Source organism: Trichechus manatus, unplaced genomic scaffold (genome assembly GCF_000243295.1).
Source record: "Trichechus manatus latirostris isolate Lorelei unplaced genomic scaffold, TriManLat1.0 scaffold00208, whole genome shotgun sequence".
Taxonomy (NCBI): Eukaryota; Metazoa; Chordata; class Mammalia; order Sirenia; family Trichechidae; genus Trichechus; species Trichechus manatus.
Window position 1 is genome coordinate 2,149,577 of NW_004444144.1, and position 25,046 is coordinate 2,174,622.

General features: G+C 45.3%; 1 protein-coding gene across 1 annotated transcript in view; it reads right to left on the reverse strand.

The window, feature by feature from the left end:
* Window positions 1-480: 480 nt before the first annotated feature.
* The window catches only part of TCF7L1 (transcription factor 7 like 1), a 189,805-nt gene continuing 165,239 nt past the window's right edge, over window positions 481-25,046 (reverse strand). Inside the window, exons 4-12 of the mRNA XM_004388246.1 lie at window positions 23,803-23,886; window positions 6,854-6,986; window positions 5,685-5,787; window positions 5,335-5,418; window positions 4,449-4,592; window positions 3,480-3,639; window positions 3,261-3,368; window positions 2,406-2,481; window positions 481-969 (exon numbers count right to left, since the gene is read on the reverse strand). Of these exons, the coding sequence (XP_004388303.1) occupies window positions 536-969; window positions 2,406-2,481; window positions 3,261-3,368; window positions 3,480-3,639; window positions 4,449-4,592; window positions 5,335-5,418; window positions 5,685-5,787; window positions 6,854-6,986; window positions 23,803-23,886 (1,326 nt within the window). The 3' untranslated portion in view covers window positions 481-535. The remainder of the gene's footprint in view (window positions 970-2,405; window positions 2,482-3,260; window positions 3,369-3,479; window positions 3,640-4,448; window positions 4,593-5,334; window positions 5,419-5,684; window positions 5,788-6,853; window positions 6,987-23,802; window positions 23,887-25,046) is intronic.

Sequence of the window (25,046 nt, forward strand, 5' to 3'; positions counted from 1 at the left end):
GGCAGAAAATGAAGGAGGTAGAGAGAACGGTGTCTTCTGCCCCGGTCCATCCACCACAGCACATGCCGCCGTCTGCCATTGAGTCGATTCCGACTCATAGCGACCCTACGGGACAGAGTAGAACTGCCCCCGCCATGGGTTTCCAAGGCTGTAAATCTTTACGGAAGCAGACTGCCACATCTTTCTCCCGTGGAGCGGCTGGTGGATTCCAACTGTCGACCTTTCAGTTGGCAGCCAAGCACTTTAACCACTGCGCCACCAGGGCTCCTCCACAGCACATACAGGAAGCGTAACACACTACTTTTCAGTTCTTCTCTTTTAAAGATTTTTTTGTTTTGTTTTGTTTTGTTTTTTAAAAAAGCCTTAAGATCAACTACTGGTTACATCTACAAAATGCAAAGTGCTGTTGTTACCAGTCACTTCACAGAACAGTCCAGAGTGGTCAAATATTGACCAATAAAGTTTCCTTTTTTTTTCTTCTGAATCATTATTACTCCATGAGTCACTTGACAACCTGAATAGGTCAGGGGGCAGCCTAGTGGGCAGACTTGGTGACCAAGGAAAGAGGCTGGGCCTGTAGTACTGGGAGGGCCTGGTGGGCATGGAGTGTGGCTGGGAAGGAAGGGGGAGAAGTCAGCAGAGCTGTTGGCATGGACCCAAGAGGGAGGGGCCGTGACAGCACGGGAGGCTGGCTGCCCATCTGGCTAGAGGAGGTGGCTGCAGCCTTGGCTGACAGGAAGGCAGCCGAGTGGAGAGCCAGCTGGGCTCGGGTCTCTGGCTTGGTGGTGAGGGAGAGGGGCTGAGCTTGCTCCGAGTGGGTTGCAGCAGGGGCAGCTGGTGAGGCCAAGGCGGCGGAAGGGGTAGCAGGGGAGTCCAGCATGCTACCGTGGGAGGAGGCAGGGCTGTCACAGGGCTTCTCAGGGGGCAGGTACTGAACACATGGCTTCTTGCTCTTAGAGGCCAGAGCACCTAGGAGAAATAACACAGGGAACAGTGAGCAGCTCAAAGCTCGGAGAGGCAGGTGCTGAAGAACAGCCCTGGCTAAGGACCAAGTACCAACTCTGTGAGTTAGCCATCTTGGATGTTCCAGCCCAGATGAGCCTCTAGATGACTGCTGACCCTGCTGACACCACAGGGAGCAGAAGAACTGCCCAGCAGAGCCCAGTCAACCCACGGAGTCGTGAGAGAGAATATATGGTGGTGGTTGTTTTGGGCCACTAAGTTCTGGGATGGTTTATTATGCAGCAACAGATGACAGAAACATAAGGCATATCCTTTGCATAAAATAGCTTACAAACAAACAAACAAACAGAATAGACCTGGTTATACACCTGTATTTTGGCAATCTAGGAATGATTATGGGGAAGGAACTGAGAACCTACACTTAGTTCTAAGGCTTTCAAGACTAGGAAACTGCATTCACAGAACACCAGTGCATAGAGAAGGGGCAATGCCAAAACTGACAAAGACCTACTCAGTATCTGACTGGACGAAAACTAGCTCAGTCTGTCGTATCATCTTCTGCCTTTGCTAAATCATCACTTTTGGGACGCTTTAAAATCTGTGACTTATGGCACAATCAGAGATAGCGTAGCACCTGCTAAGCAGCATGGTACACAGTGGGTCTTACATCATATACATATTTTACTTATGTGTATTCAGATGTAGATGAAAAGAAAAAAAGAAGGTAAAAAGCACCTTAGATGGTGCAAGCAGTTCGACCTGCCCTTCTACTCATTGCGTTGTGTCCTGGCGTGACTGGCCCGAGATGGAGATGTGAGTCAGGTCTTCTTTAGATGGTCACAGTTCCATAGCGTTTGTCACAGTGACTGTCCCTCTGTGCTAAGTGTGATTCTGGTGTAAAAAGGTTTAGTATACATACTTTTGGCACAAAGTGGCCCCTAAACTCAAGCAAACTATTTCTTGGTGTTCAACCAAAGAAAGATTGGAGGAAAAACGGATGCTGCTGGACTCACTGATAGGTGGTGTGTCAATGTGATACCTCCCCAAGGGAGCGTCAGGGATGATTTCACCTACATTTGATTTTTACCTTATGCATTCATTTTAGAACGTAACCCTCATGTAACATGCAACTCAGCTATGCTGAGAAATGCCCAGGCTTTGAACTATGAAAGTGCTGGATCAAATCCTACCTCCACCACTTAACAACCAAAGTGACAGGGAAAATTCCTTAACATCTCTGAGCCTGTAATTGGTCCTTTCTAAAAAGGGGCTAATATAACAGCTACCTGAGTAGACGTGAGGATGTCGTGAGGCAGAGACCCTGAAAACGGCAACCATTGTAGAATTGTATCCATCAGAGACCCAGACATAACACATAGGCGGGTGTCCCTGTGATGGCCGGAAAGAGAAGTAAAGGAAACTGTGCCCTTGTTGAGACTCACCCTCTGCCTCTTGGGCTTGTTGCTGTGACTGCGTCTGTGACAGCTGCTTTTCTCTCTTTCTCTTCTTTTTCTTACCCTGAAAAATGTGGCCAAAGGAAGAGGTAACCTGGGACGGCCTTCTCAGGAGGGCTGCCAGATAAGAAGGGGAGAAGACAGGATAGTGCCCACACTGCTGTGGATCCCTCCCTTTGTGAAGGTGATGGTGATGGGGAGCCAATTCAGATCAGCTCTCTCCAGGAGCCCCAGGAGGAGGCAATGAGCCTCCTGGGTCTGCCTGCCCGTTTTCCCCATATAGCAGATTCTTCCCATCCAACACTGGTGCCAAGGCCCTCTTGAAAGCCCTCATCCTTTCATTGTGCTTCAGACTTGTTTTCATCTCTCTCCCTAGAACAGTGGTTTTGATCTTTTTTTGAGGGGTCCTAGATCTCTGACAAAACATGATGCAGCTATGAACCTTCTTAAAAAGAAGTAAATGAGAACATATGTACAAAAATCTGCCTAGTTTATATGCCCCCGAGGCCCATACACTGGCGCTTGAGCCCCAGGTTAGGAAGACTTGGCTGGTGATACTTACCACCAGAGCGAGTACATGGCTCCCACTGCAACCTGTATTATGGAATCAAAGACTGAGTCCAGTTCAGATGGGAAAGGCACAAATTTAAGTCTGTCCTTGGGATACCAAAACCATTTCCTTGTTGGGCTCCTGAGAATTAAAATGCCTTTCTGATTCCTAGAGAGAAAAACTTCTCCCTGGTCTAAGTCCTCTATAGATGTAATCAACTTCCTTCTCCCCTCTTCCTCTTGCAGATGCTGCTCTTGGGGTCTGAGTGTCCCCTGCCCAGAGTGGGCACTTACATAGTTGTCCCGGGCTGACCAGGTGGGGTAGAGCTGGGAGTGAAGCTGCCGCTCCTTCCGGGCCAGCTCATAGTACTTGGCCTGTTCTTCTCGAGACAGGTTGTGCCACTGAGGGAGAGAGAGGGTTGGAGATGACTTGGAACCAGGAATCTGGGAGATCCTGACCACCTGCAGCCTGGGCTCCTTCCCCATAGGCTGGAGAACAAGGGCAGGTCTTACCTTTCTTCCCAGGATTTGGTTAATGGCTGCACTTTCCTTCAGAGTGCACTCAGCCACCACCTTGGCCCTCATCTCCTTCATATATAACATGAAGGCATTCAGAGGCTTCTTCACATGAGGCTTCTTTTCTTCCTCCTTTTTCACCGTCACTGGTGATTTCCTGGGAAGTCACATGGCTGCAGGTTAGCACAGCTCAGCTGTCATCTACCTCACCGACCCTGGCCTCTTGTGGAGGGGACAGCCCAACTGTCTCTGGGTAGGGAGATGAGCTGCCTGGACACTAACTCAAGTTGCCCATGTTTGCTTGCTGTACCTGAGCATCTTCCACAAGTAGTTGCCAACCTCTGAATTATCTCAAAGCCATATTCTCTGAAAATCCACCCAATAATTTCCTGACGGAGGAGCAGAGGGAAGTGGTGAGGGCAGAGATGAATTCTCCTTGTGCAGGCACTCAGTGGCATCAGGTGACAGAGAGGAATGGGGTAGGGCACTTGGCAGGAACAGAAGGGTCTCCTTGGCCATGAAGCACTGACTCGGGCTTCCCTGTCGCCTTCAGAGCACGGGCCTGGGTGCTGGTCTCAGCTCTGCCTCCAGACAGCCACGTGGCATGAAGAAAATGCTTTCTCCTTCCTGGGCCTCCCCATCTGGTGTGTATTACAGGGGAATGGAAGCTGAACGTTTTCTCAGGTTCTCTTTCAGCTGCTAAAACCTGATTCTAAAATGTGTCCTAATGTGAGAAAAGATGCATGATGCCCTGGGAGGATGGCAACACAGAAAGTCAAACAAACGAGGCGAAGGGAGAAGAGAGTCCAAGGAAGGAGACATGGCTGAGGGAGGCTGCTGGGCTGCTTGCCAAATGAGAAAAATGGCACCTGCTGCTCAGAGACTGGCCATACCATCCCCACCCCCATTCCTGGTTCAAAACTGCACCCTTGCACCCACCCCCATTCCAGGCTGCCTGCTACTTACACACTCACTGCTGGGCTCAGGCTGGGGGGCGCTGGCTCCTGCTTGACGATGGGGGAGACGATGGCAGGGTGGGGGATCCCTGAGGTGGGCAGACCAGGATGGGCCGGAGCCACCATGTGAGGGGAGAACCGACTGGAAACCAGGCTGTGTACAAGGTGGAAAGAAATGACAACAGAGGGATTCAGACTGAATGCTTGTCACCTGGCAGAGGAAAGGGATGGCTGCATGCCTTTAGGGCAAAGATGTGTAAGTACCTCTGCTACAAGAAGAGTGTGAGGAATGGCAAACCATTCATGGAACCAGACTGGGAAACACCACACACACGCAATGTGCCTATATCTGGTGCTAGAAGCAGGCAGAATGAAAAACACACAAGAAGGTGTACAGGGTGAGAGCAGGGGAATGCACAACAGGCAGCTAGGGGCATATGCTGTGGGGTGATTTTTTTTGTCACTGGAGGTGCCACTGTCAGGCAGAGCCGGCCCGAGACAGAAATTCTCTTTCACTGCCTCTTCTCCTGACATGGTTTCAGGAAAAAAAAGGAATTACTCTTCTCCCAGTTCTCTGGCTTTGGTGTGATGCACTCAAAATGTTTCTGCGACACAAAGCCCAGGCCACGGGGGACGTGGCAGGAGGACTGAGTGCTAGGGCTCTGAAGCTCTTCTCTTAGAGATGGGAAACAGTGGTCTGTGGTCTCCACTCCAATCTGGGGGCAGAGAGCACAGGCAAGAGAAGCCCCTCATCGAAGAGGGTGGGGAGGAAAGTGAGGCCCTGCCTCCTCGTTAACTGACAAAGAAAGGCCATCTGATAGTCCAAAACAGTGATGTCACTAGAGGACAAACGTCCCCTGCACGGCCTTCATGCTCCCAGCCCGTCCTGGACTCACCTGGACATGGAGGCATTCATAGCGAGGGCAGGGTAAGAGTGCCGGAAGCCACCAGGAGGCAGGGAGTACATGGGCTGTCCTTGCCTGTAAGGGCCAGGAGCGAAGAAATCCAGTCAGCATTTTCGTTAAAATCGGAAAGTTCAGGATGGAGAAGGAGAGGGGATTTGGGAGAAAGGATAAGAAATAAGGGTCAGGAAGTAGGAAGTAAGAGTGGGAGAAGGGGCCCGAGCAGGGAGGTCTAAGACCTGGCCTTTGCCTCTCTGTGGGCCTATGAGGGCAGCTGGAGGCACAGAATGCAGAGCTGAGCATAAGGAAGGGATCAGGGTAAGAAACGCTGCAAGTTTCCTTACTGTGGGACGAGCCAGCCGAGGGGATGGGGGATTTGTCCGACAGCTCCGGGTGATAGTGGGTAATATGGTGACAGCTCAGATGGGTGAGGGGGCCGGGGGATTCCTGCTTCCAAAGAGAGATGTGTCAGACTGCTTCCGGGCCCCAACTTAACACCTTGAAATAGCATCAAAGTGGATGTTCCCATGCCCCCAGATGGTCTACAGCTATCCTTGTTGTCTATCACTTCCCTAGTGCCTCTGGACAGTCACTCAAGGATATATTCAGGGGGAGGTAGGACAATGCATCTTCTCTAACTATAAGGATTCCATCTCTGAGGTAGGAGTAACTTCCAGCTGCCTGTGATACAGGAGTTAGCTTCATCTAAGAGAGGGACCAGATGACCTGGACTGACAGAGACCCCTGGCATCCCCCATAGCCATCAGTTAAGTAACTCTCTAGAAAACCTGCCTCATTCATGGAGAAATAAGCTTTGGAGTTCTGCGCCACAGCTGTCCTTTATTATCTGTAACATGTAGCACCCTTTATTTCTCCAAGAGGGGCTCCCAAAATGCTTGAAGCCATAGTAACACTGTGGGAATTCTATGGAGACCATGGCTCCCAGGGATGTGTAGGTCTGGTGGGCAAAGTTAAAAAAAACAAACAAGCTAAGTCAGCCTTACTGCTTTATAGGCAGACTTACAAGTCTGACTAGACCAGTTACACTGTTTGAAGATGTTAATTTTGGGCAAAGGTCTTGGTTTAGGAGGCAGAACCTGCAGGTATGCTAAGTTCAGTCAATAAAAAACTAGGAGAGATTTTTTTTCTTCCAGCTTGGTCCGCTGTTGAAGTGTGAAAAAGATTCCAAAGCAAAAGAAATGGTGTCCGAGCAAAACTAAATGCTCATTACCGTGGAGCCAGGCCCCGTGTGGCAGGGGCTCTATGTGCATTCTCATCCGATTTCCTTTAATTTTCACAACCACCTGATGATGTGGAGGGTATAGAAAAGGCAGATAAAGAAACTGAAGAGGCCAGTTATTATTGGGCAAGGTCATAAGCTCTTGAGAGGTGGAGACATGATTTGAACCAGGTCTGCCTGATTTGAGGGCTATTACATTCCCTGGGAAGGAAGGCCTGCCCACCCTGCAGGAGCACCACACATCTGGTCCAGCCTGAGCGTCAGACGACTCACCTGTCTTTGGATCAATCTCTGGGGAGAGGTGCGTGGGAGGGGAGCCAGGAGAGAAGTGGTCATTGCTGTAGGTGATGAGGGGTGTCAGTGGATGCATGTGATGTGGGTGCTGCACGACAGGAACTTTATTAGACTGAAAGACAGAGAAAGAGATAGTTGCCAAGGAGATGAATGGTAAAATCAGCTGTCACCAACTGGGTCTAATATAACATGTGCCAGGCATTTTCCATGCAACATCCCCTTCAGTCCTCACAACAGCCCTATGAGAGAAGGCAGCCGTCCCCACAGCACAGAAAGGACCAACAGAATGGGAGGAGAGACTACACCTATCCTGCAACAGAGCCTCTCCAGGACAGCTCCCGGTCATTCACCTCACGAAGACTGTGTGGAGCTGACTGCCGCAGGCCACCGAATGAGAAACTGTGCTCTGTGTAATCTCAGTGAATTTAAAAAGACCCAACACACGCTTTCCAAATAAACTTTACAGAAGTAGCACCTCTCAAGTTCAAGTCTATGGTGAGAGGGACTGGGGACAGAGCAGTTGGGGAATTGTCACCATCAGACCTCACATAATCAGTTCTTGTGTCCAGATGTCACAAACTGAGGGAGAGAACTTGGTTTGAAGCTGGTTTCTGAAAATAACCTGAGCACTCAAGATGCCTTTGTTTTCCAAAATAGCTGGGCAAATAGGGGCCACATAGGCCCCTCACCTTCAGGAAGGGGGGTGGGGCTAATACAGTCATGCGTATTCACTGGGGTTCCTAAGGCTAGGAGACCCTGAACCTTGGAGCACTCTCTTTTGGGTCTCTTGGATTGTCAAGAATATCCATGCACGGGACAGGGAATGGCAAGTCGCTGGGACCACCCCCACGTCGGGACCCCCCCATCCCCTCAGGCCTTGCCTGATATATCTTTATGCTTGTATACTTCAGGTTATAATAAATGGGTAACTGTAAGTATAGGTAATAGTTTTCATGAGTTCTGTTGAATCATTCTAGTGAATTATTGTAGCTACTGGGGGCAATGAGAATCAGCAGAGGTTGGCATTTGCCTATTTGACAAGGCTGGAAGGACATAGTCCTAACTTGTGGAGATGTGACGCTGGGTGGTTAGAGAAAGTGCCACGTGCATGGCTGGCATCTGAATGATATAGTGAGAAAGTGGGGATATGAGTTATCTTCACATTTTGGAAATTAGCCTTATGTCAGCTATTATTCATACACAGACACAACCCCAAAACACTTAAAACACTTCTCCCCGTAGCACTTCAAATATTCTGCTGACCTAATTACCCATTTCATTTGACGTAAAACACCATTGGATTTAAGGGGCATCATTGTTTTATATAACTACTAAGAAAGAAAGACTGGCATGCCATTGACACATCCTGATTTCAGTGATGTTAAAACGGGAAAAAACTGTATCTTAGAACTGGTAACCTGTATTAATTTTTTAATTGTTTTAACCTAATCTGATCAACAATAAGGATATTTATTGTAAAAATAACTACAGTTTATTGATCACCTACACTACAAGCAGAGCCCTGGTGATGTAGTGGTTAAGAGCTCAGGCTGCTAACCAAAAGGTTGGCATTCGAATCCACCAGCCGTTCCTTGGAAACCCTATAGGGTAGTTCTACTCTGTCCTATAGGGCCGCTATGAGTCGGAATCAACTTGACGTCACACAACAACAACGCTACAAGCACAGGGCTAGTAAAATATCTAGTCTTTACTATAACCTAGCAAAGAAGCTACGATAACCCTCATTTTACAGATGAAGAGACTGAGGGTCAGAGAGGTTAAGAAATTAAGTGACTTAGCCCAGGACACAGAGCTAGTAAATGTCAACTGGAATTCATACGGTTCTAGTAAACTCAAGAGTATTTTCTCTTGTACTGTCTGCCTCCCTAAGAGTAAAAGGACAGCTTTTTTTTTTTTTTTTTAAATACAGTGAGGAAACTGAGTTACATGGGGAGAAGAAGTGATTTAGAGGCAACCCCAAGGCTCAAACTCCAAACTGATGTCTTCTCATTTGAATTTTTCATTTCATAGATTCCACGAACCCTTTTGGCCTTTCATATGGTACCTATTTGGTGCTCATAATGCAAACCTCCATCTGTACATTTCCTAGGTATCCATGTGCTGACAGCAGTCTTGTTCCACTTTCAGAAGCTCTGCAGAGAGGAAGGATTCCCAGTGGCACGGTGGTTAAATGCCTGGCTGCTCGCCAAAAGGTCAGCGGTTCAAACCCAGCTGCTCCATGAGTGATAGATGTAGCAGTCTGCTTCCAGGAAGATTTACCTTGGAAACCCTATGGGGCAGTTCTACTCTGTCCTATAGGGTCACTATGAGTCAGAATCAACTCAGCAGCAACGGGTCTGGGTTTTTTTGGATGCAGAGAGGAGAGGCCTCAAACCTAGGATCCTAATCCCAGATCCACAGATATGAGGCAGAGCATTCAGACTGTTCAAACCACAACCACCAGGTGGTGCTGGCACATGGCTGGGCCCTGCCGGTGGAAATGGACTTTACTATGAACAAATTCCTGTCACCTCCCGTGGCTGGCGCATTTGACACGGCGTAATGCGTTCCGAAATTATTTTCACGTGCTCACTTACTGGTTTTTGAAGATGTCTCCATACACATGAACACACTGCACAAATAAAAAGTATAAAATATGGCTGACTCTTTTTATTGTCTCCCTTTCTGTATTTTCCAATTTTTAATTATCATTCTACTACTTAAAATGTATTTACAACACAAATTTTTAAATATAACTATATTATAAAGCACTTGGAAAATACAATCACACCATCTTAACCCAGTAACTATTATCTGTTTGGTTTATCTCCTTTCATTCTGAATTCCCGTACATCTGTTTTTCATTTAGAGACAGTCCCCACATTACGAACATCCAATTTCCATCCAACCCGTAGTAACAAGCCAACCCCAATAGAGCCAATTATATTAAAAATCTGAAGTACATACAATAGTTTGTAATAACAAATGGGTGCCACTTTGCGCTGCAATCAAAACATTATTATTATATTGTAATACTGTATGGAAGCAGAAGGTCAAGAAATCAAAACGGCGTATTGCATTGGGCAAATCTACCACAAAAGACTTCTTTAAAGTATTAAAAAGCAAAGATGTCACCTCGAGGACTAAGGTGTGCCTGACCCAAGCCATGGTATTTTCAATCGCCTCATATGCACACGAAAGCTGGACAATGAATAAGGAAGACCAAGAATTGCCTTTGAATTACGGTGCTGGCGAAGAATACTGAATATACCATGGACTGCCAAAAGAACAAACAAATCTGTATTGGAAGAAGTACAGCCAGAATGCTCCTTAAAAGTGAGGATGATGAAGACTTTGTCTCAGGTACTTTGGACATGTTATCAGGAGGGGCCAGTCCCTGGAGAAGGACATCATGCTTGGTTGGCAAAAAATGAGATGGACTGACACAATGGCCGCAATCATTGCCATCACTGTGAGGATGGTGCAGGACCAGGCTGTGTTTTGTTCTGTTGTACATAGGGTTGCTATGAGTCGGAACCAACTCCATGGCACCTAACAACGAACATTATTATGTTAAAGATGTTTTGCTGCATCTGGAAGTGTTCCTTTAATGTTTTTTATGCATAGAAAAATGCACTATATACTAAGACAAACATGTGACTCACTGACATTAACTGTGCCTAACTTCTGACTTAGACATACAAATTCGACTTAAAGACAGACTTAGGAATGGAACTCCTTTGTAATCTGGGGACTGCCTGTACATTTACTTGTATAATTTCTAGCTATCCACGTTAAAAGAGTTAATGGTATTATGAAATCCTGACTGCCCATGTGCAGAGTTTGGCCTCATCAGAAGCTGGCAAACAGCACTGAATGGGTGGTAGAGTTAAGTACAAAGCAGGAAAATGAGGGTTAATATACTCACTTAGATGCTCTGTGAGTTACTTCTGTCCCCATTAGGTAGTATCACTGTCCGGAAAATGCACTGGGAGGGGATTGCACAGTTTACAGAAGGAGAAAGGAAGGTAAACTTTTCCTTGGTCAGTCAAGGAAGAAGCCTCTGGGTTGATAAGCAAGAACTGCTTTCTCCTGGGACCAAGAGAGGGCAGGCTCTCTTCGATGGAAGCTGTGCTCAGGGGCAGCATGTCAGCAGCGCATTCAGGTAAAGGGTTAGGCGTGTAGGGACTCACTCTCTGTCTCTCAGTGGACAACCCCAGTACAGACAATACGCACAAGTGAAGGCACAGATACTCAGCAAGATAGCCAAGTCCACATTTACCCAAAGAAGAGCATCTCAGAGCCATCTGGGACCTCGTTCCTTCTGTCTCATCACTCAAACACAACTTTTTTCCAGCCCAGGTGTTCCTCGGCTCTTTCGGTCTATTTCTGGAGCTAGTCTAGGCCAAAGTTCTTTATTTAAACTCCTAGCCCCTGAGGAAGCAATGTGTCCGTTCTCTCACTATTTGGAACTTTACTTTCAAGCTTCAAGTCTACTCCACACATCTCCACAACAGTCCCAGCAGACACCCTCAAGTCCAAGGCCCTCACAAAGTCTCCTGACTCTGTTGTTCACTCACGATTTTCTTTTCTACTGGATTTTCAGAGATTAGAAGGATAGGGTTTAGGGCTCAGGCACAGATGAGCCTCATATTTACCATCATTCACAAAACAGTTACAGACCTGCCAACAGACGGCCCAGGAAAACAATGAGTTTTACTGGACTGCTGTTATTTTTAAGAAATCTGTTCTACCCTTCTTCAGCTATCTATTTACAGATGGAGGCAACCTTCTCTGGGGGGGAGGGGGCGTGGGCGGGGGCGAGGAGACTGTTTTCAAAAGACTCTGCCTAAAAGGAGGGCTTGAGGGAAAAGGAAATCAGCATTGCTACTAAAGCATCAGCCCAGTCACCGAATCATAAGGTTCCAGGGAGGGCATGAGATGTGAAGTGGTCACAGTGGCACTGTCCCCCTCAGGGCAGGAATTTCCCAACTGCAAGCAGAGCGGCTGGAAAGGGGCCTCTGAGGGCTTTGTCTTCAGCAGCAACAATCAATGTTACTCTGATTCTGCTATCTGCGGCAGGTAATCAGCGAGGCCCAGGTCTCTAAACTTTTTTGATCATAGACCCCAGTGAATAAAAAGTGTCAGTTGTGATAAGTTCTTTTTTTTGCTCAATAGTAGTATTTTCATCAAATGTTTTCTTGCAGGACTCCTTCCAAGCTATTTGTACATTTCCTTGAGGGTATTTTAGTTTAAACCAAGTGATCTGTAAATCTACATAGCTGAGCTCGGCTAAAGTGCATTATGCTGCAATATTGTGGATGCCAGCAGGTAAGTGAAGCCCTGGCTACTGATCCCCCCAAACCACGAGTCTCCTGGTTTACCTCTAGCATTCCTTACAGTGAAGATTAATTTCTCCCTAATGTCTTTAGACAGGAACATATAAATGACAATTTTTTTTTTTCTTTTTCCCTTCCCTAAGTGACCTGTACTCAAGGGAACATTCTGTGCCTGCACCCTTTTATTTTTGTGCTTTAAGTGAAAGTTTACAATTCAAGTTAGTCTCCCATAAAAAAATTTATACATACATTGCTGTGTGACCCTAAATGCTCTCCCTATACTGTGACAGCACATTCCTCCTTTCCACCCCTGATCTCCCGTGTCCATTCAACCAGCTCCTAACTCTCTCTGCCTTCTCATCTCACCTCCGGACAGGAGGTGCCCATTTAGTCTCATGTATCTACTTGAGCTAAGAAGCACACTTTCACGACTATCATTTTATGTCCCATAGTCCAGCCTAATCTTTGTCTGAAGAGTTGGCCTCGGGAATGGTTTCAGTGCTGGGTTGACAGACAGTCCGGGGGCCATGCTTTCTGTGGTTGCTCCAGTCTCAGTCAGACCATTAAGTCTGGTCTTTTTACTAGAATTTGAGTTCTGCACCCCACTTTTCTCCTGCTCCATCAGGGACTCTCTGTTGTGTTTCCTGTCAGGGCAGTCATTGGTGGTAGCCGGGCACCATCTAGTTCTTCTGGTCTCCGGCTGATGCAGTCTCCGGTTTATATGGCCCTTTCTGTCTCTTGGGCTAATGCTTTCCTTGGCCTGCACCCTTTTAAATGAAAGCCTGTAATAATACATCAACAAATACTTTCTGAGCTCCTAGCCTGTGTCAGGGAGTGTGCTGGAGGCTGTGAGAGACGTAAAGATAAATCAAAAGTCTCTGCCCTGAAGGAGATTTTTCGGGGGCAACAGGAGAGAGAAAAAAATGCTGAGGAAACTGGAATGTGCCTCTGGGCCCTTCCCCTAAGAAGTAGCACGTTTTGAGGTCTTTGCAAGTTAGACTGGACATAAAATTCTGGGGATAAACATTTCTTATCACAACTCTGAATTTTCCACTGTTTGCTAGCATTAAGGATTGCAAAAGAGAATCTTGAGGTTACCTTTATTTTTGTTCCTTTTGCACTAGCCTTTTTTTCTCTGCATGAATGCCTGTAGAAAGTTTTTTAAACCCTTGCAATTCAAATTATTGCCAAGATGTGTTTCGGTTAATGTCAATTTTCATTTATGTATTTCAAGTGAGCTCTTTTCATCTTTAAATTCAAGTTTTTGTTTTTAAAGCTCATTTTTGATTTCTTCCCTTATTGCCTCTTTTCTTTTTCATTTGCTTTGGTTCATTCCTCAGGAACACCATTTGTAGATTGGCTTCTTAGTTTCTCTTCTCTGAACCTATCATCTTTTTCATCAGTGTTATCCATGGCACAAACTTGACTTACCACATTGTCAATTCTGCTCTGTACTGAGATTAATGAGCTGCGAGAGATGCGTAAGAATTTCCAAAAAGCTAAACTTCAACAGCAGAAACCAACAGAAGGAATGATGGAGATAGAAAAGTCATCGATGCCCGCTAAAACTAGTGGGTGAAAGCTTGATGAGAAGCTGAATATTCTTCACAGTCTCTCCCCACAAAGCACTTGCGTTAATAATAGCTGACATAAGGCTAATTTCCAAAATGGGAAGATAACTCATATCCCCACTTTCCCACTTCATCATCCTGACACCAGCCACACACGTGGTGGCACTTGTCTCTCTGACCCTAACCACCCAGAGTTGGGTCTCCACAAATTAGGACTCTGTCTTTCCAGCGCTTGCCAAATGGGCAAACACCGGCTTTTCTGCTGGTTCTCACTGTCCGCAGTGGGTTCAATAATTTGCTGGAATGATTCACAGAACTCATGGAGACTACCTCTACTTACAGTGTACCCATTTATTATAACCAGAAAGGATACAAGCAAAGAGATGCAACAGGCAAGGTCTGGGAGAGGTCCCAGCAGACGAGGCTTCCACTGTCCCCAGAGCACAGAGAGAGAGAGACAGAGAGAAGCATAAAGCATAGGGGTAAAACTGGTGAACCTGGATAAAGGATATATGGAAGTTTCTTGTATTATTATTGCAACTTTTACAAAAGTTTAAGACTATATCCAAATGAAGAGTTAAAGTTGTGCAGTAAGAATTGAAATCAGCATTGGAAATAGTAAAGAGCAGCAACAAACTATATTGTGAATTTTAAGAGTTTTATGAGTCTATAAAGGTATACTGGGCAGAAGTAAGGGAGAAGCTATATACAATTATAATAGGGAAATCCCAGTGAGTGTTTTTAATTGAGAACCGGCATGCTAAGCAAAGTCAGGCTTCTCAGCTCAAAGTTAGAGCAGCAAGACAGCCATTCTTCAGAAGGAGGGCTTCCGGGCAATGGCTTGGCCATCAGTCATTTGACGTGAAGCTCTCCAGCTTGCTCCTGCTCAACCCTAAAACAGGGTGCTTACTATAATCAGTGCAGATAATGCCCACTGGCCAGTGGTTCCCAAAGCGTGGTCATCAGACTAGCAGCATCAGCATCTCCTAGGAACTTGTAAGAATGCAAATTCCCAGACCTACTGACTCAAACTCTGGGAGTGGGGCTCAGCAAACTTTTTAACAAGCCCCCTCCCCAGGTGATTCTGACACCTGTTTGGGTTAGAGGACCACTGCCCAGACAAAGAATGATGAATAAGGTGCTGCCAGTGTCTAAACAATCTCAGTAGGACCTTTCTGATATCTGCAAAGATGATAACCAAGAGAAATTCCAATGCTGATCCTGTTAAAGATGCGAAAATATGAGAAATGGTAATTTGACAAGATGAAACAGTTAACACTCCCTGTTGCCGTCAAGTCAATTCCAACTCATAGCGACCCCGTAAGACAGAGCAGAACTGCCCCAAAGGGTTTCCAAGGAGTGGCTCGTGGATTTGAACTGCTGACCTTTTGGTTAGCAGCTGAGCTCTTAACCACTGCGCCACTACGGCTCCACTGTTAAAACTAGAAACAATCACTTATTCTTGTTTAGAAAGTGTGTTCATCAAGGATTCTAAATGCTAAATAAGATCAACAGGTAAGGATGTAGCCAGTTTTGGTAGCTTTTTTTATTTATTCATAATTCTTTCTTCCTTCCCTTGGCCCAAGGGGCCCTGGCTGCACAATGATTAAGTGCTCAGCAGCTAACCGAAATGTTGGTGGTTGGAACCCACCCAGTGGCTATGCTCTGTAAGAAAGAGACCAGGCGATCTGCTTCATAAAGATTACAGCCAAGAAAACCCTATGGGGCAGTTCTACTGACACATGGGGTTGCTATGAGTTGGAATCTACTCTGGCACACACACCAACAACATCTCTTGCCCCACTGATGTTAGGCTTGCCCTTGTGACTTGCTTTGGTCAAGAGAATGTTAGCAGACATGAAGTGAGCGGAAGCTTTAAATATGCTTTCCCTCTTTTGCGTCTGCCGGATGCCATGAGGACGGTATGCCCCCTGGCAGCCAGCAGTCTTGAGAGGAGAGATATGTGGAGGAGATCCGAACCTAGCCCTTTACCTGAAAGAGCTGACCCACGCAGACCTATGAGTGAGAAAAAGAAATGTTTGTTTTTGTTGTAAGCCACTGAAATTTTGGCATTATTTGCTACATAGCATTATAAAAAAATATAGCCAACCTAACACATAAGATATACAGAATATTTTTTGAGAAATTCAGGAAAGTATAAAGAATGATACAACACCCAAATTTTGCAAACCTAGGATCAGTGATTGTTTTGTAACTTTTTAAAAACTGTTTAAGAAAAATATCACATAAAGCTTACACCTTCTTAAATCACTCTACCAGTCCTACTCTCCTCCCAGCTTCCCAGAGGCAGCCACTATTTAAATATTTCCAGCTCTTTTAAGAAAAGTACTTTATAGATACGTAAAGTAAAATTGGGAATGCAAAATGGTACAACCACTTTGGAAAACGGTTTGGTAGTATCTTATAAAGCACTCCCACTGTTAGGTGCTTACCCAAGAGAAATGACAATTTATGTTCACAAAAAAACCAGTATGTGAATTTTTATAGGAGCTTTACTCATAATTGCTCAAAACTGGAAATAACCCAAATGTCCTTCAACTGGTAAATGGTTAAATAAATTGTTACATCCATACAACAGACTACTACTCAGCAACTATTGATACACATAACAGCGTAGATGAAACTCAAGGGGCCAGACTCAAAAGGTTACCTTCTGCATGTTTTTCTTCATGTGAAATTTCAACAATAGCGAAACCAGAGAGACAGAAAGCAGATTAGTGGCTGTCAGGGATTCAGGCTGAGGGGAGGAGCTGACTACAAAGGGGGACAGTGGAACTTTCAGAGGCAATGGAACTGTTCTGTATCTTGATTTTGGTGATGTTCATTTTATAAAAATGGAAAACCTGGAAACAATCTATGTCCATCAATTAATAGTATGTTTAATAAAAGACAACCAGGTAAATGGAAAGACATCTGTGTTCATGCATTGGAAGACTTAATATTAAGACGTCGATACTACCGAAAGCGATCTACACATTCAATGCAGTCAATTCCTATTAAATTACAACAGCCTTTTAAAAATTTTTCCAGAAATGCAAAAGTCAATATTAAATTCAAATGGATTGTAAAGAACCCTGAATAGCCAAAACAATCTTGAAAAAGAAAACTATGAAGACTCGTACTTCCCAGTTTCAGAACGTTACTACAAAGCTGAAGTAATCAAAACAGAGTGGTACTGGTATGAGGACAGACATGTAGACCAATGGAATAAAATCTAGTGTCAAGAAATAAACTCATAAATCTATGCCAATTGACTTGACAAGGGTGTCAAGTTCCTTCAATGGGAAAAGAATAGTTTCTTCAACAAATGGTGCTGGAACAACTGAATATCCACGTGCAAAAGAATGAAATTGGACTCCTACCTGACCATTTATGAAAATTAACTGGAAACAGATCAATGACCTAAATGTAAAAGCTAAAACCATAAAACTCTTAGAAGAAAACATAGGGGTAAATCTTCAGTGCCTTGCATTTGGCAATTGATTCTTAGATGTGACACAAATTTTTTTTTTAGCATGAGAAACAAAAGAAAAAATAAACAAACTGTACTTCATCAAAGTAAAACTTTTGTGTATCAAAGGGCATTATCGAGAAAGTAAAAAGACAACCCATAGAATGGCAGGAAATATTTGGAAATCATGTATCTGATAAGGGGTTAATAGCCATAATGTAGAAAGAACTCCTAACAACTCATAAATAAAAAGACAAAAAGCCCCATCAAAAAATGGGCGAAGAATTTGGATAAACATTTCTCCAAGAAAGATAAACAAATGGCCAATAAACACATGAAAAGATGCTCAAGATCATTAGTTATTAGGGAAATGCAAATCAAAACCACAAGGAGACACTACTTCATACCCACTAGGATAGCCTACATATATGTGTGTGTGTGTGTGTGCATGTGTGTATGTGTGTGTGTATATATATATGAAAAGAACAAGTGTTGGTGAGGATGTGGAGAAATGGGAACCCTCATGCATTGCTGGTGGAATTGTAAAATGATGCAGCAGCTGTAGGAAAGAGTTCGGTAGTTCATTGCAATGTTCACTGCAGCACTATTCACAATTGCCAAAAGGTGGAAACAACCCATGTCCATCAAGAGATAAATGGGTAAACAAAATGTGGTACAGATATGCATTGCTTAACATCCATTCTTGCAATGTCCAACTGCATATATGTCTGTGGGCTGGGGCACCCAGGTGTCTGAGTGCCAGGATGCCAGATTCCTGTCTTGAGGTTGGAGCCCTTCTGCCCAGCTGCTGCACGGGGCCTGGAAGCCACCTAGTCTATGGTGATGGAAGCCCAGGCCCAAACTACCAACCCCAGTCCCCGTTGGCTCCCGTAACCCAGTGGGGGTAGTCTGCACGTTTTGCCCAGTGTGGTACCGTAGGGTGCTGTCTTAGTCACCTAGTGCTGCTGTAACAGAAATACCACAAACGGATGCCTTTAGCAAAGAGAAATTTATTCTCTCATAGTCTAGTAGGCTACAAGTCCAAATTCAGGGCATCAGCTCCAGGGGAAGGCTTTCTCTGTTGGCTCTGGAGGAGAGTCCGTGTCATCAAACTTCCATTGGTCTAGGAGCTTCTCTGCGCAGGAACCTCAGGTCCAAAGGACACGCTCTACTCCCGGTGCTGCTCTCTTGGTGGTATGAGGTTCCCATGTCTGTCTGCTCACTTCTCTCTTTTATATCTCAAAAGAGACTGGCTTAAGACACTACCTAATCTTGTAGATCTCATCGATACAGCTGCCACTAATCCATCTTATTACATGATAGTGATAGAATATACAACACATAAGGAAATCACATAAGATGACAAAATGGTAGACAATCATGCACTATTGGGAATCATAACCCAGCCAAGTAGACAGACATTTTTAGGGGACACAACTCAATCCATGACAGGTGCCGATGGAAAGGTATGCGCCCTGGACTCCCCAGCCCTGGCTCAGGTGCCCCTGGCGTCTTTGGTCTGTACCATCGCCTCCCTGGACAGGCTCTCACAGGTGAGCTTGTCTTCCCTGAAGCTGGCTTAGCAGGGAAGGTGGCAATAGATGGGTGGGACCCGAACAAGTGCTCATCTGAGGTATCCGCAGCGGATTCTGCTGGGGCCGAGTGCTGTACAGCAGCCCCCAGGGCCAGTTCACCCCAGAGCCCAGAGCCCCACAGACACAGGTGTTTGCAAAACGTCCAAATCACATAATGTCCTATTTCCTAGAACGTAGCGTGTATGTTAAGTGATGCATACCTGTATATCCATACAATGGAATATTATTCAGTCATAAAGAGAAATGAAGTTCTGATACACCCAACACGGATAAACTTTGAAAATATTACGCAGAGTGAAATAAGTCAGATACAAAAGGACAAATATTGTATGATTGCATTTTTATGAAATATCTAGAATAGATTAATGCATAGAGACAAAAAATAGATTAGTGGGTACTACGAGCTAGGGATAGGGCTAGGGGAATGGGAGGGCGAAAAAAAAGGGCAACCAGGAAGAGAGGTGGCAGAGTTGAAAGCTGGTAGGTGTTTTTGCCTTTGTACCATCTTCATCTAGATTTGTTCTCTACATTTTCCCTTATTCCTTCCTTATTTTCTATGCCCCCTCTGTGGGTTCTGGATATGCAGCTTAACAACTGAAATTTATAAATATCATCTAAAAATATGACCACCCTCCAGAAACTGGATGGAGCCAATCTAAACTTTTGAGACTACAGCCACTTCCAAGTGATCTGAATTATTCCACTCCTGGGCCTCTGGAATCACCTGCCTGTGACACAGAGTTGCATTTATTAGGTATCTCCATGGACAGGGAGCATTTTGGTGCCATACAGAAAGCAAGTTACAGGTCTACACACACACAGAAGAGAAACAGAAATGCTATAGAGCATTACATATTTGTGGGTTGTGGGAATATAGGTCTTTTTCTGTGCCTTCTGGCATTTTCAAGTTTTCTATACAGTGCATGTATTATTTATGGCTTTTAAAACTTAAAAAAAAAAAAAAAAACACACAAATTTTTAATTAAAAAGAAGAACAAAATATATGTGATTCCTATCTTTGTAGTGGTCATATTCTAGAAGCACACATATTTGTGTCCTGTGGCTGGGCACAGTGGAAGGTTAGGGTTAGGGTGACATGGAGGAGGTGAGTAGAGGGGAAGATGGGGCCATGGTAAGGCCATATATAATAGTCTACAAGCAATGAGATCACAAATCTGATATTGCAAACAGTTAAATATAACATGTTATTGTTGCTGAGTTTTAGAGCTTATTTTGAAGGTGCCAAATCTGAGTAGTAATCATACTTAAGGAGCCCTGGAGGCACAAACAGTTAAGTACTCGGCCGCTAACCTAAAGGTTGGTGCTCTGTGCAGAAGAAAGACCTGGCGATCTGCTTTCGGAAAGATTACAGCTGAGAAAACTTTATGGGGAGTTCTTTCCAGTAACACACGGTCACCATAAGTGGAATCTACAGGGCCTGGCAACCACCACCATCATATGTAACTCCGCCCCCTCCCTGCCCAGTTCTGACTGGTTTAGACACACTTACTTGATAGGAAGACAGGCCGTTTTCTTCACTTGCCCTTCTCCCTGGGCAAGCCTCATCTTAAAACATTTTACTCATGATTCTAAAATAAATGTCATGATCTCCAGTGTTTTCAAAAAGCCAGCAGTCAAGCCTCCATGAGCACTTCCATGGTGGTAATAAGCTGACAGTTCCTGAGGGCTTGCTTTGTTTTAGGCAATATTTTAAGCTCATTACATGCACTGGCTCATTTTCTCACAACTCTATAAGGTCAGTCCTCTACTATTCTCCATTTTACAGACAGGAAACTGATGCCAAGAGAGAGGAGGTAATTTGCCTGGAGCTGTACAAGCAGCAAGAGTCAGGGCTGGGATTCAAGCCCCTTGCATTATATAGCTTCAGCATCCATACCCAACTCTCCTGCTCCCGCTCCCTCAGGTTTTGCTCCCACACAAACATGTATCTCAGAAGTTGGAACAAGATCCTTTGCGACTCAAATGGTGGTCTCCTACCAAGTTTTAGAATTTCAAGTTAATTTTAAGGTTTTCTCCCATAAATGTTCCCTAAGCATTTGATGCCCGTTTCTGCTTTTTGTATATTAGAATACTGAGCAGGATAATATACAATTTACTGCAGAATTATCTATTTTGCTATCTTTAGTGGAATGTATCAACAGTTCATGCTACTCTGCCCTCAGACAAAATAAGAAGGCCCTGCCCATCACAATGCTGAACTATTGTTTGCAGGACACACATTTGCACAGGTCGGATGTTTGCTTTGTAGTCCGAACTACACGGACAGAACCTTGTTGAGAGTTTAGGGATTTCACGTCACTTATACAGAGGTAATAAGTAAGGATGAGTAGCTGATTTATTTCAGGAAAAGAATCTAGATAGAAAATGGAAGTTCAGAGTGGACAAATAACTGAAGAGAAATATATTAATACAGCATCACAGAGGCAATGAGAAGAGAACGCCAGGAAGCAGAAAGCAGTGAGTGCTGTTAGATATCACCTGTGTTGAGAAAAAGTAGGAAAAAAATAACCGGACTTAGTTATTAGATGGCAACTGGAGAGCTGAGCCAGGCTGCAACGACTGGAGAACAAATGATACGGTGATGGAGGTGGTGGATACAGCCCTTATGTGAGAAACTGGGTGGTAACATTAGGAGGGAAACAGGATAACACTCCTAGGAGGAAGAAGGCCAGACACAAGTTTTTTATTGTTCAGAAATGGATTGTTCTGTGTAACAGACAGGGTGGGAAACTCAGAATAGATGTGTTAGTTTTGTGGGGAAATCCAGTAATGCCATTGAGTCGATTCCAACTCATGGTGACCCCATGAGTGTCAGAGTAGAACTGTGCTCTGTACGGTTCAGCAGTAGATTGCCAGGCCTTTCTTCTGAGGCACCTCTGGGTGGACTCAAACCTCCAACTTTTTGGTTAGCAGCCGAGCTCGTTAGTGCGTTAACCATTTGCACCACGGGGCCCCTCAGAGGGAAATCACATCCTCTAAAAGTGGATGGAGATTTTAGACAATACACAGAGATAGTGAGCGTGGAGAGGACAAAAGGCCGAACCGTCTCAGGATATGCTGGGGAGGGCTGGGGGATGGCAAAGGATAAGTGGGAGGCAGGCAGAGATCGAGAAGAACAAGGATCTGTAACAGCTAACGACATGGCTGTGCTGGGAGACAGGACAAACCAGGTTCCCGGTGGGTGGATGTGGGATTGCAGGTTCTCCGCCGTAACTGACTCACACCACTAGAGGGCACCTGTACCTCGTGCTCGGCAATCCCAAATGGGCATCCTGGGCGCAAGAGCCACCACACTGGCCTGTCTAATCCCTGCATGCTAAATCCTCATCAGTCTGGCATATATGTATGCTCTGTTCAATGGGCCGCTCATGACGTGGTGACATGCCACAGAACCTCCTTCAAGATGTCTGTTCCTTACACAGGTGCTCCACCTGTCCTAGAGGACTGTGAAATCACAGTCCCTGTCCTGTCTCCCAGTGCAAGGCTGTGACAATCATCTGAGAACTCTACAGGACATCATTCTATAAACTACCAAGGGCTCACGATTACTAGAAATCACACAGGCTTACTGCGCCATTATTTATCTTTCTGTGTGTATCCTGGAAACCCTAGTGGCAAAGTGGTTAAGCGCTATACCTGCTAACCAAAAGGTCGACAGTTCAAATCCACCAGGCGCTCCTTGGAAACTCTATGGGGCAGTTCTACTCTGTCCTATAGGGTTGCTGTGAGTTGGAATCGACTCGACAGCAATGGGTTTTTTCGGTTTTTTTTTTTATGTATATCTTCTTTCTCCTCAACTGGACTCTAAGCTTTTAATGAACAAGGACTATCAGGATACCTGAAATGTTGTGAATCAGATAAAATAACATGTCAATATGTCCAACTTTGAAATAACACACTGTGGTGGGAGGGGGAGTGTGGATGAGGGGAACAAGGGAGTTCCTTACATAATTCTCTCTACCTTTATACATATTTGGAGTTTTCTATAACAAAGTTTTAAAAAACATACTGTATCTCCTATGCCTTATACCTAGCAGAGTGGTGACGATGATGCCCTCAGTCACCTGGTCTGTAAAATGGGTGACAGATCACACCAGTTGGGGTTCCTTCTAGCTGCACCCTCTATGATTCTGAGGCTCACTGGACAATGGGCAAGCACTGTTAGCTTGTGGGATGCGTTGCTCTCAAGGCAAGGGTTGCCCCCAGCTCTTAAGAAAAGTCCAGTTAAGGGGAATACAAAGTCATGTTCCAGGAACATCTCTTGGCAGCTTCTGATTTCAGTCCTTTGCGTGTCCCGAGGAGGTCAGGAGACCTGCTCTGACCCCACTGCTCTAGCCTCCCAGGCTCCCCACGATCCCGACTTCCTTTGTGGCCCTGCGCTGCCCCAGGGCTTCACAGAAGAGCCTTAGCTCTGTGCCTGTGCCCTGTGGGGTTTTTGTCTGTGTATGTTTTCATTAATTCTTTCCTATAACATCCTGAAGGGAAGAGTCTCTTCAACTTCTGCTTCGCAGCTACAAGGAAGAAGAAGAGGTAATACTGAACGAACTCGAACAGGGGAGAAAGGAGAAAACCTTAGCCCATCTGAAGCAGGCAGAGGGATCTGGAGGAGAGTGGGGAAGGATCTGAGGCAGACTTTGGTTGGGGCCGGCATTTATAATGCCTCTACTAGATTTGGAGAAGGATGTGGCAGGGTGCAATAACAAACAACAGTTAAGGTGTGGACATCAGACGATGTGTGCAGGTGTATGGAGGTAGAAGAAGCTTACTTGGTAAACCTCTGACCCCTCAGCTCTTCCCCACTGTGCTCATACATATGAGGAACACTGTTAGGCCCCATCAGCTTCAGGGTTAAGTGGAGGGAGGAAGTGATACAGGACGAGGTGGGTGACGAGTGTTCCTTCGATGCTTTCAAGTTAAGAAATAGACTTACCAGGTGTGCCGGGGATGGGGACCTCGTGTCCTTGACTGTGGTGCTGGAGGGGACATCGAGAAGGGGCCATTTCATCTGCAGGTACTACACAGGGGACAGAAAACATAAAAGAGCTGGTGAGATGAGGCCTCACAAGTGCCCAAAGTGAGCGAAGAAGTGCTGCATTTGGGTGACGGCAGTTCAGGAAGGCCTGCTATTTTAACTCCACGAGCCCTATACTGGGTCCATTTCCAAACGATTTTACAAGGGTAGAACATACACTTATAATCACCACTATGACCACCACCCTACTCCATCATTTTTGGGGGAACCAAAGAACAACCAAGCTGAACCTTGAATGGGGGAGAGAACTGATATAGCCCAGAACACTGGCCAGCGGATTCAAGGAACCCAGTCACGAAGCTCAAGTCATCCCTGCTCTGCTCACGGGAAGAGCAGGCTCGTTGAGGGGGCCTGATCCATTTCCATCTCTTATCACACGTAATGCTCCCCAACAAACAGCCTCTCCAGAAGTATCTGGTGGGTGAGTGAATAAAAACCATCTGGCTGACGCTCTCTGGGTCATGGGTAATATCTATCCATTTTCAAGGATGCTGATCTTACTTACTTCATTTTAGTGTGTCTCAGTCTTGAAAAGATTATCCAGAACCCCACCCTCTCTCATGTATCATTAAAAAAGAACCAACACAAAACAAACCCCCAGCCCAAACACACACACATCTTTCACAGGTTCAGACTCTCACTCTGCCAATACAGGCTATGTGACCCTGGACAAAAGATCTTAATGATCTGGAGCCACGTTTTCTTCATGCGCAAGGCAAGGCTAACTCTACAAGTTATTAGAAGGATTAGAGGCAACACGTCTCACACAAGGAAGACATTTGAAAATGGCAGCTATTATTTTCATAAGCAAATCATTACTCTTTGCCAGGAGCAAAAACACACATGCTGTCTTAGTGCTCACACTGATCTGGTGCTTCTGGGCAGTGGCCCAGCTATGCCATCTCTTCAGAATCCTTGAGGTGACTTTGAGAATTAAAGCTCTGGTAGGAAGTGATGGCTCCAGGAAGAGCTTCATAGAAAGAATGAAGTCTTTGACTCATTCCTTGCTCTGGTCATTCAATTTTAGGGGGAAAAAAAAAATCAAGATTTGGCCTTGCTTGATGAGCACAGGGCAGGAAAGTGGGATGGGCAGTGCCCCAGAAGGCCCCTCTGCCCTCATCAATTACAAGCCTTGACTGAGA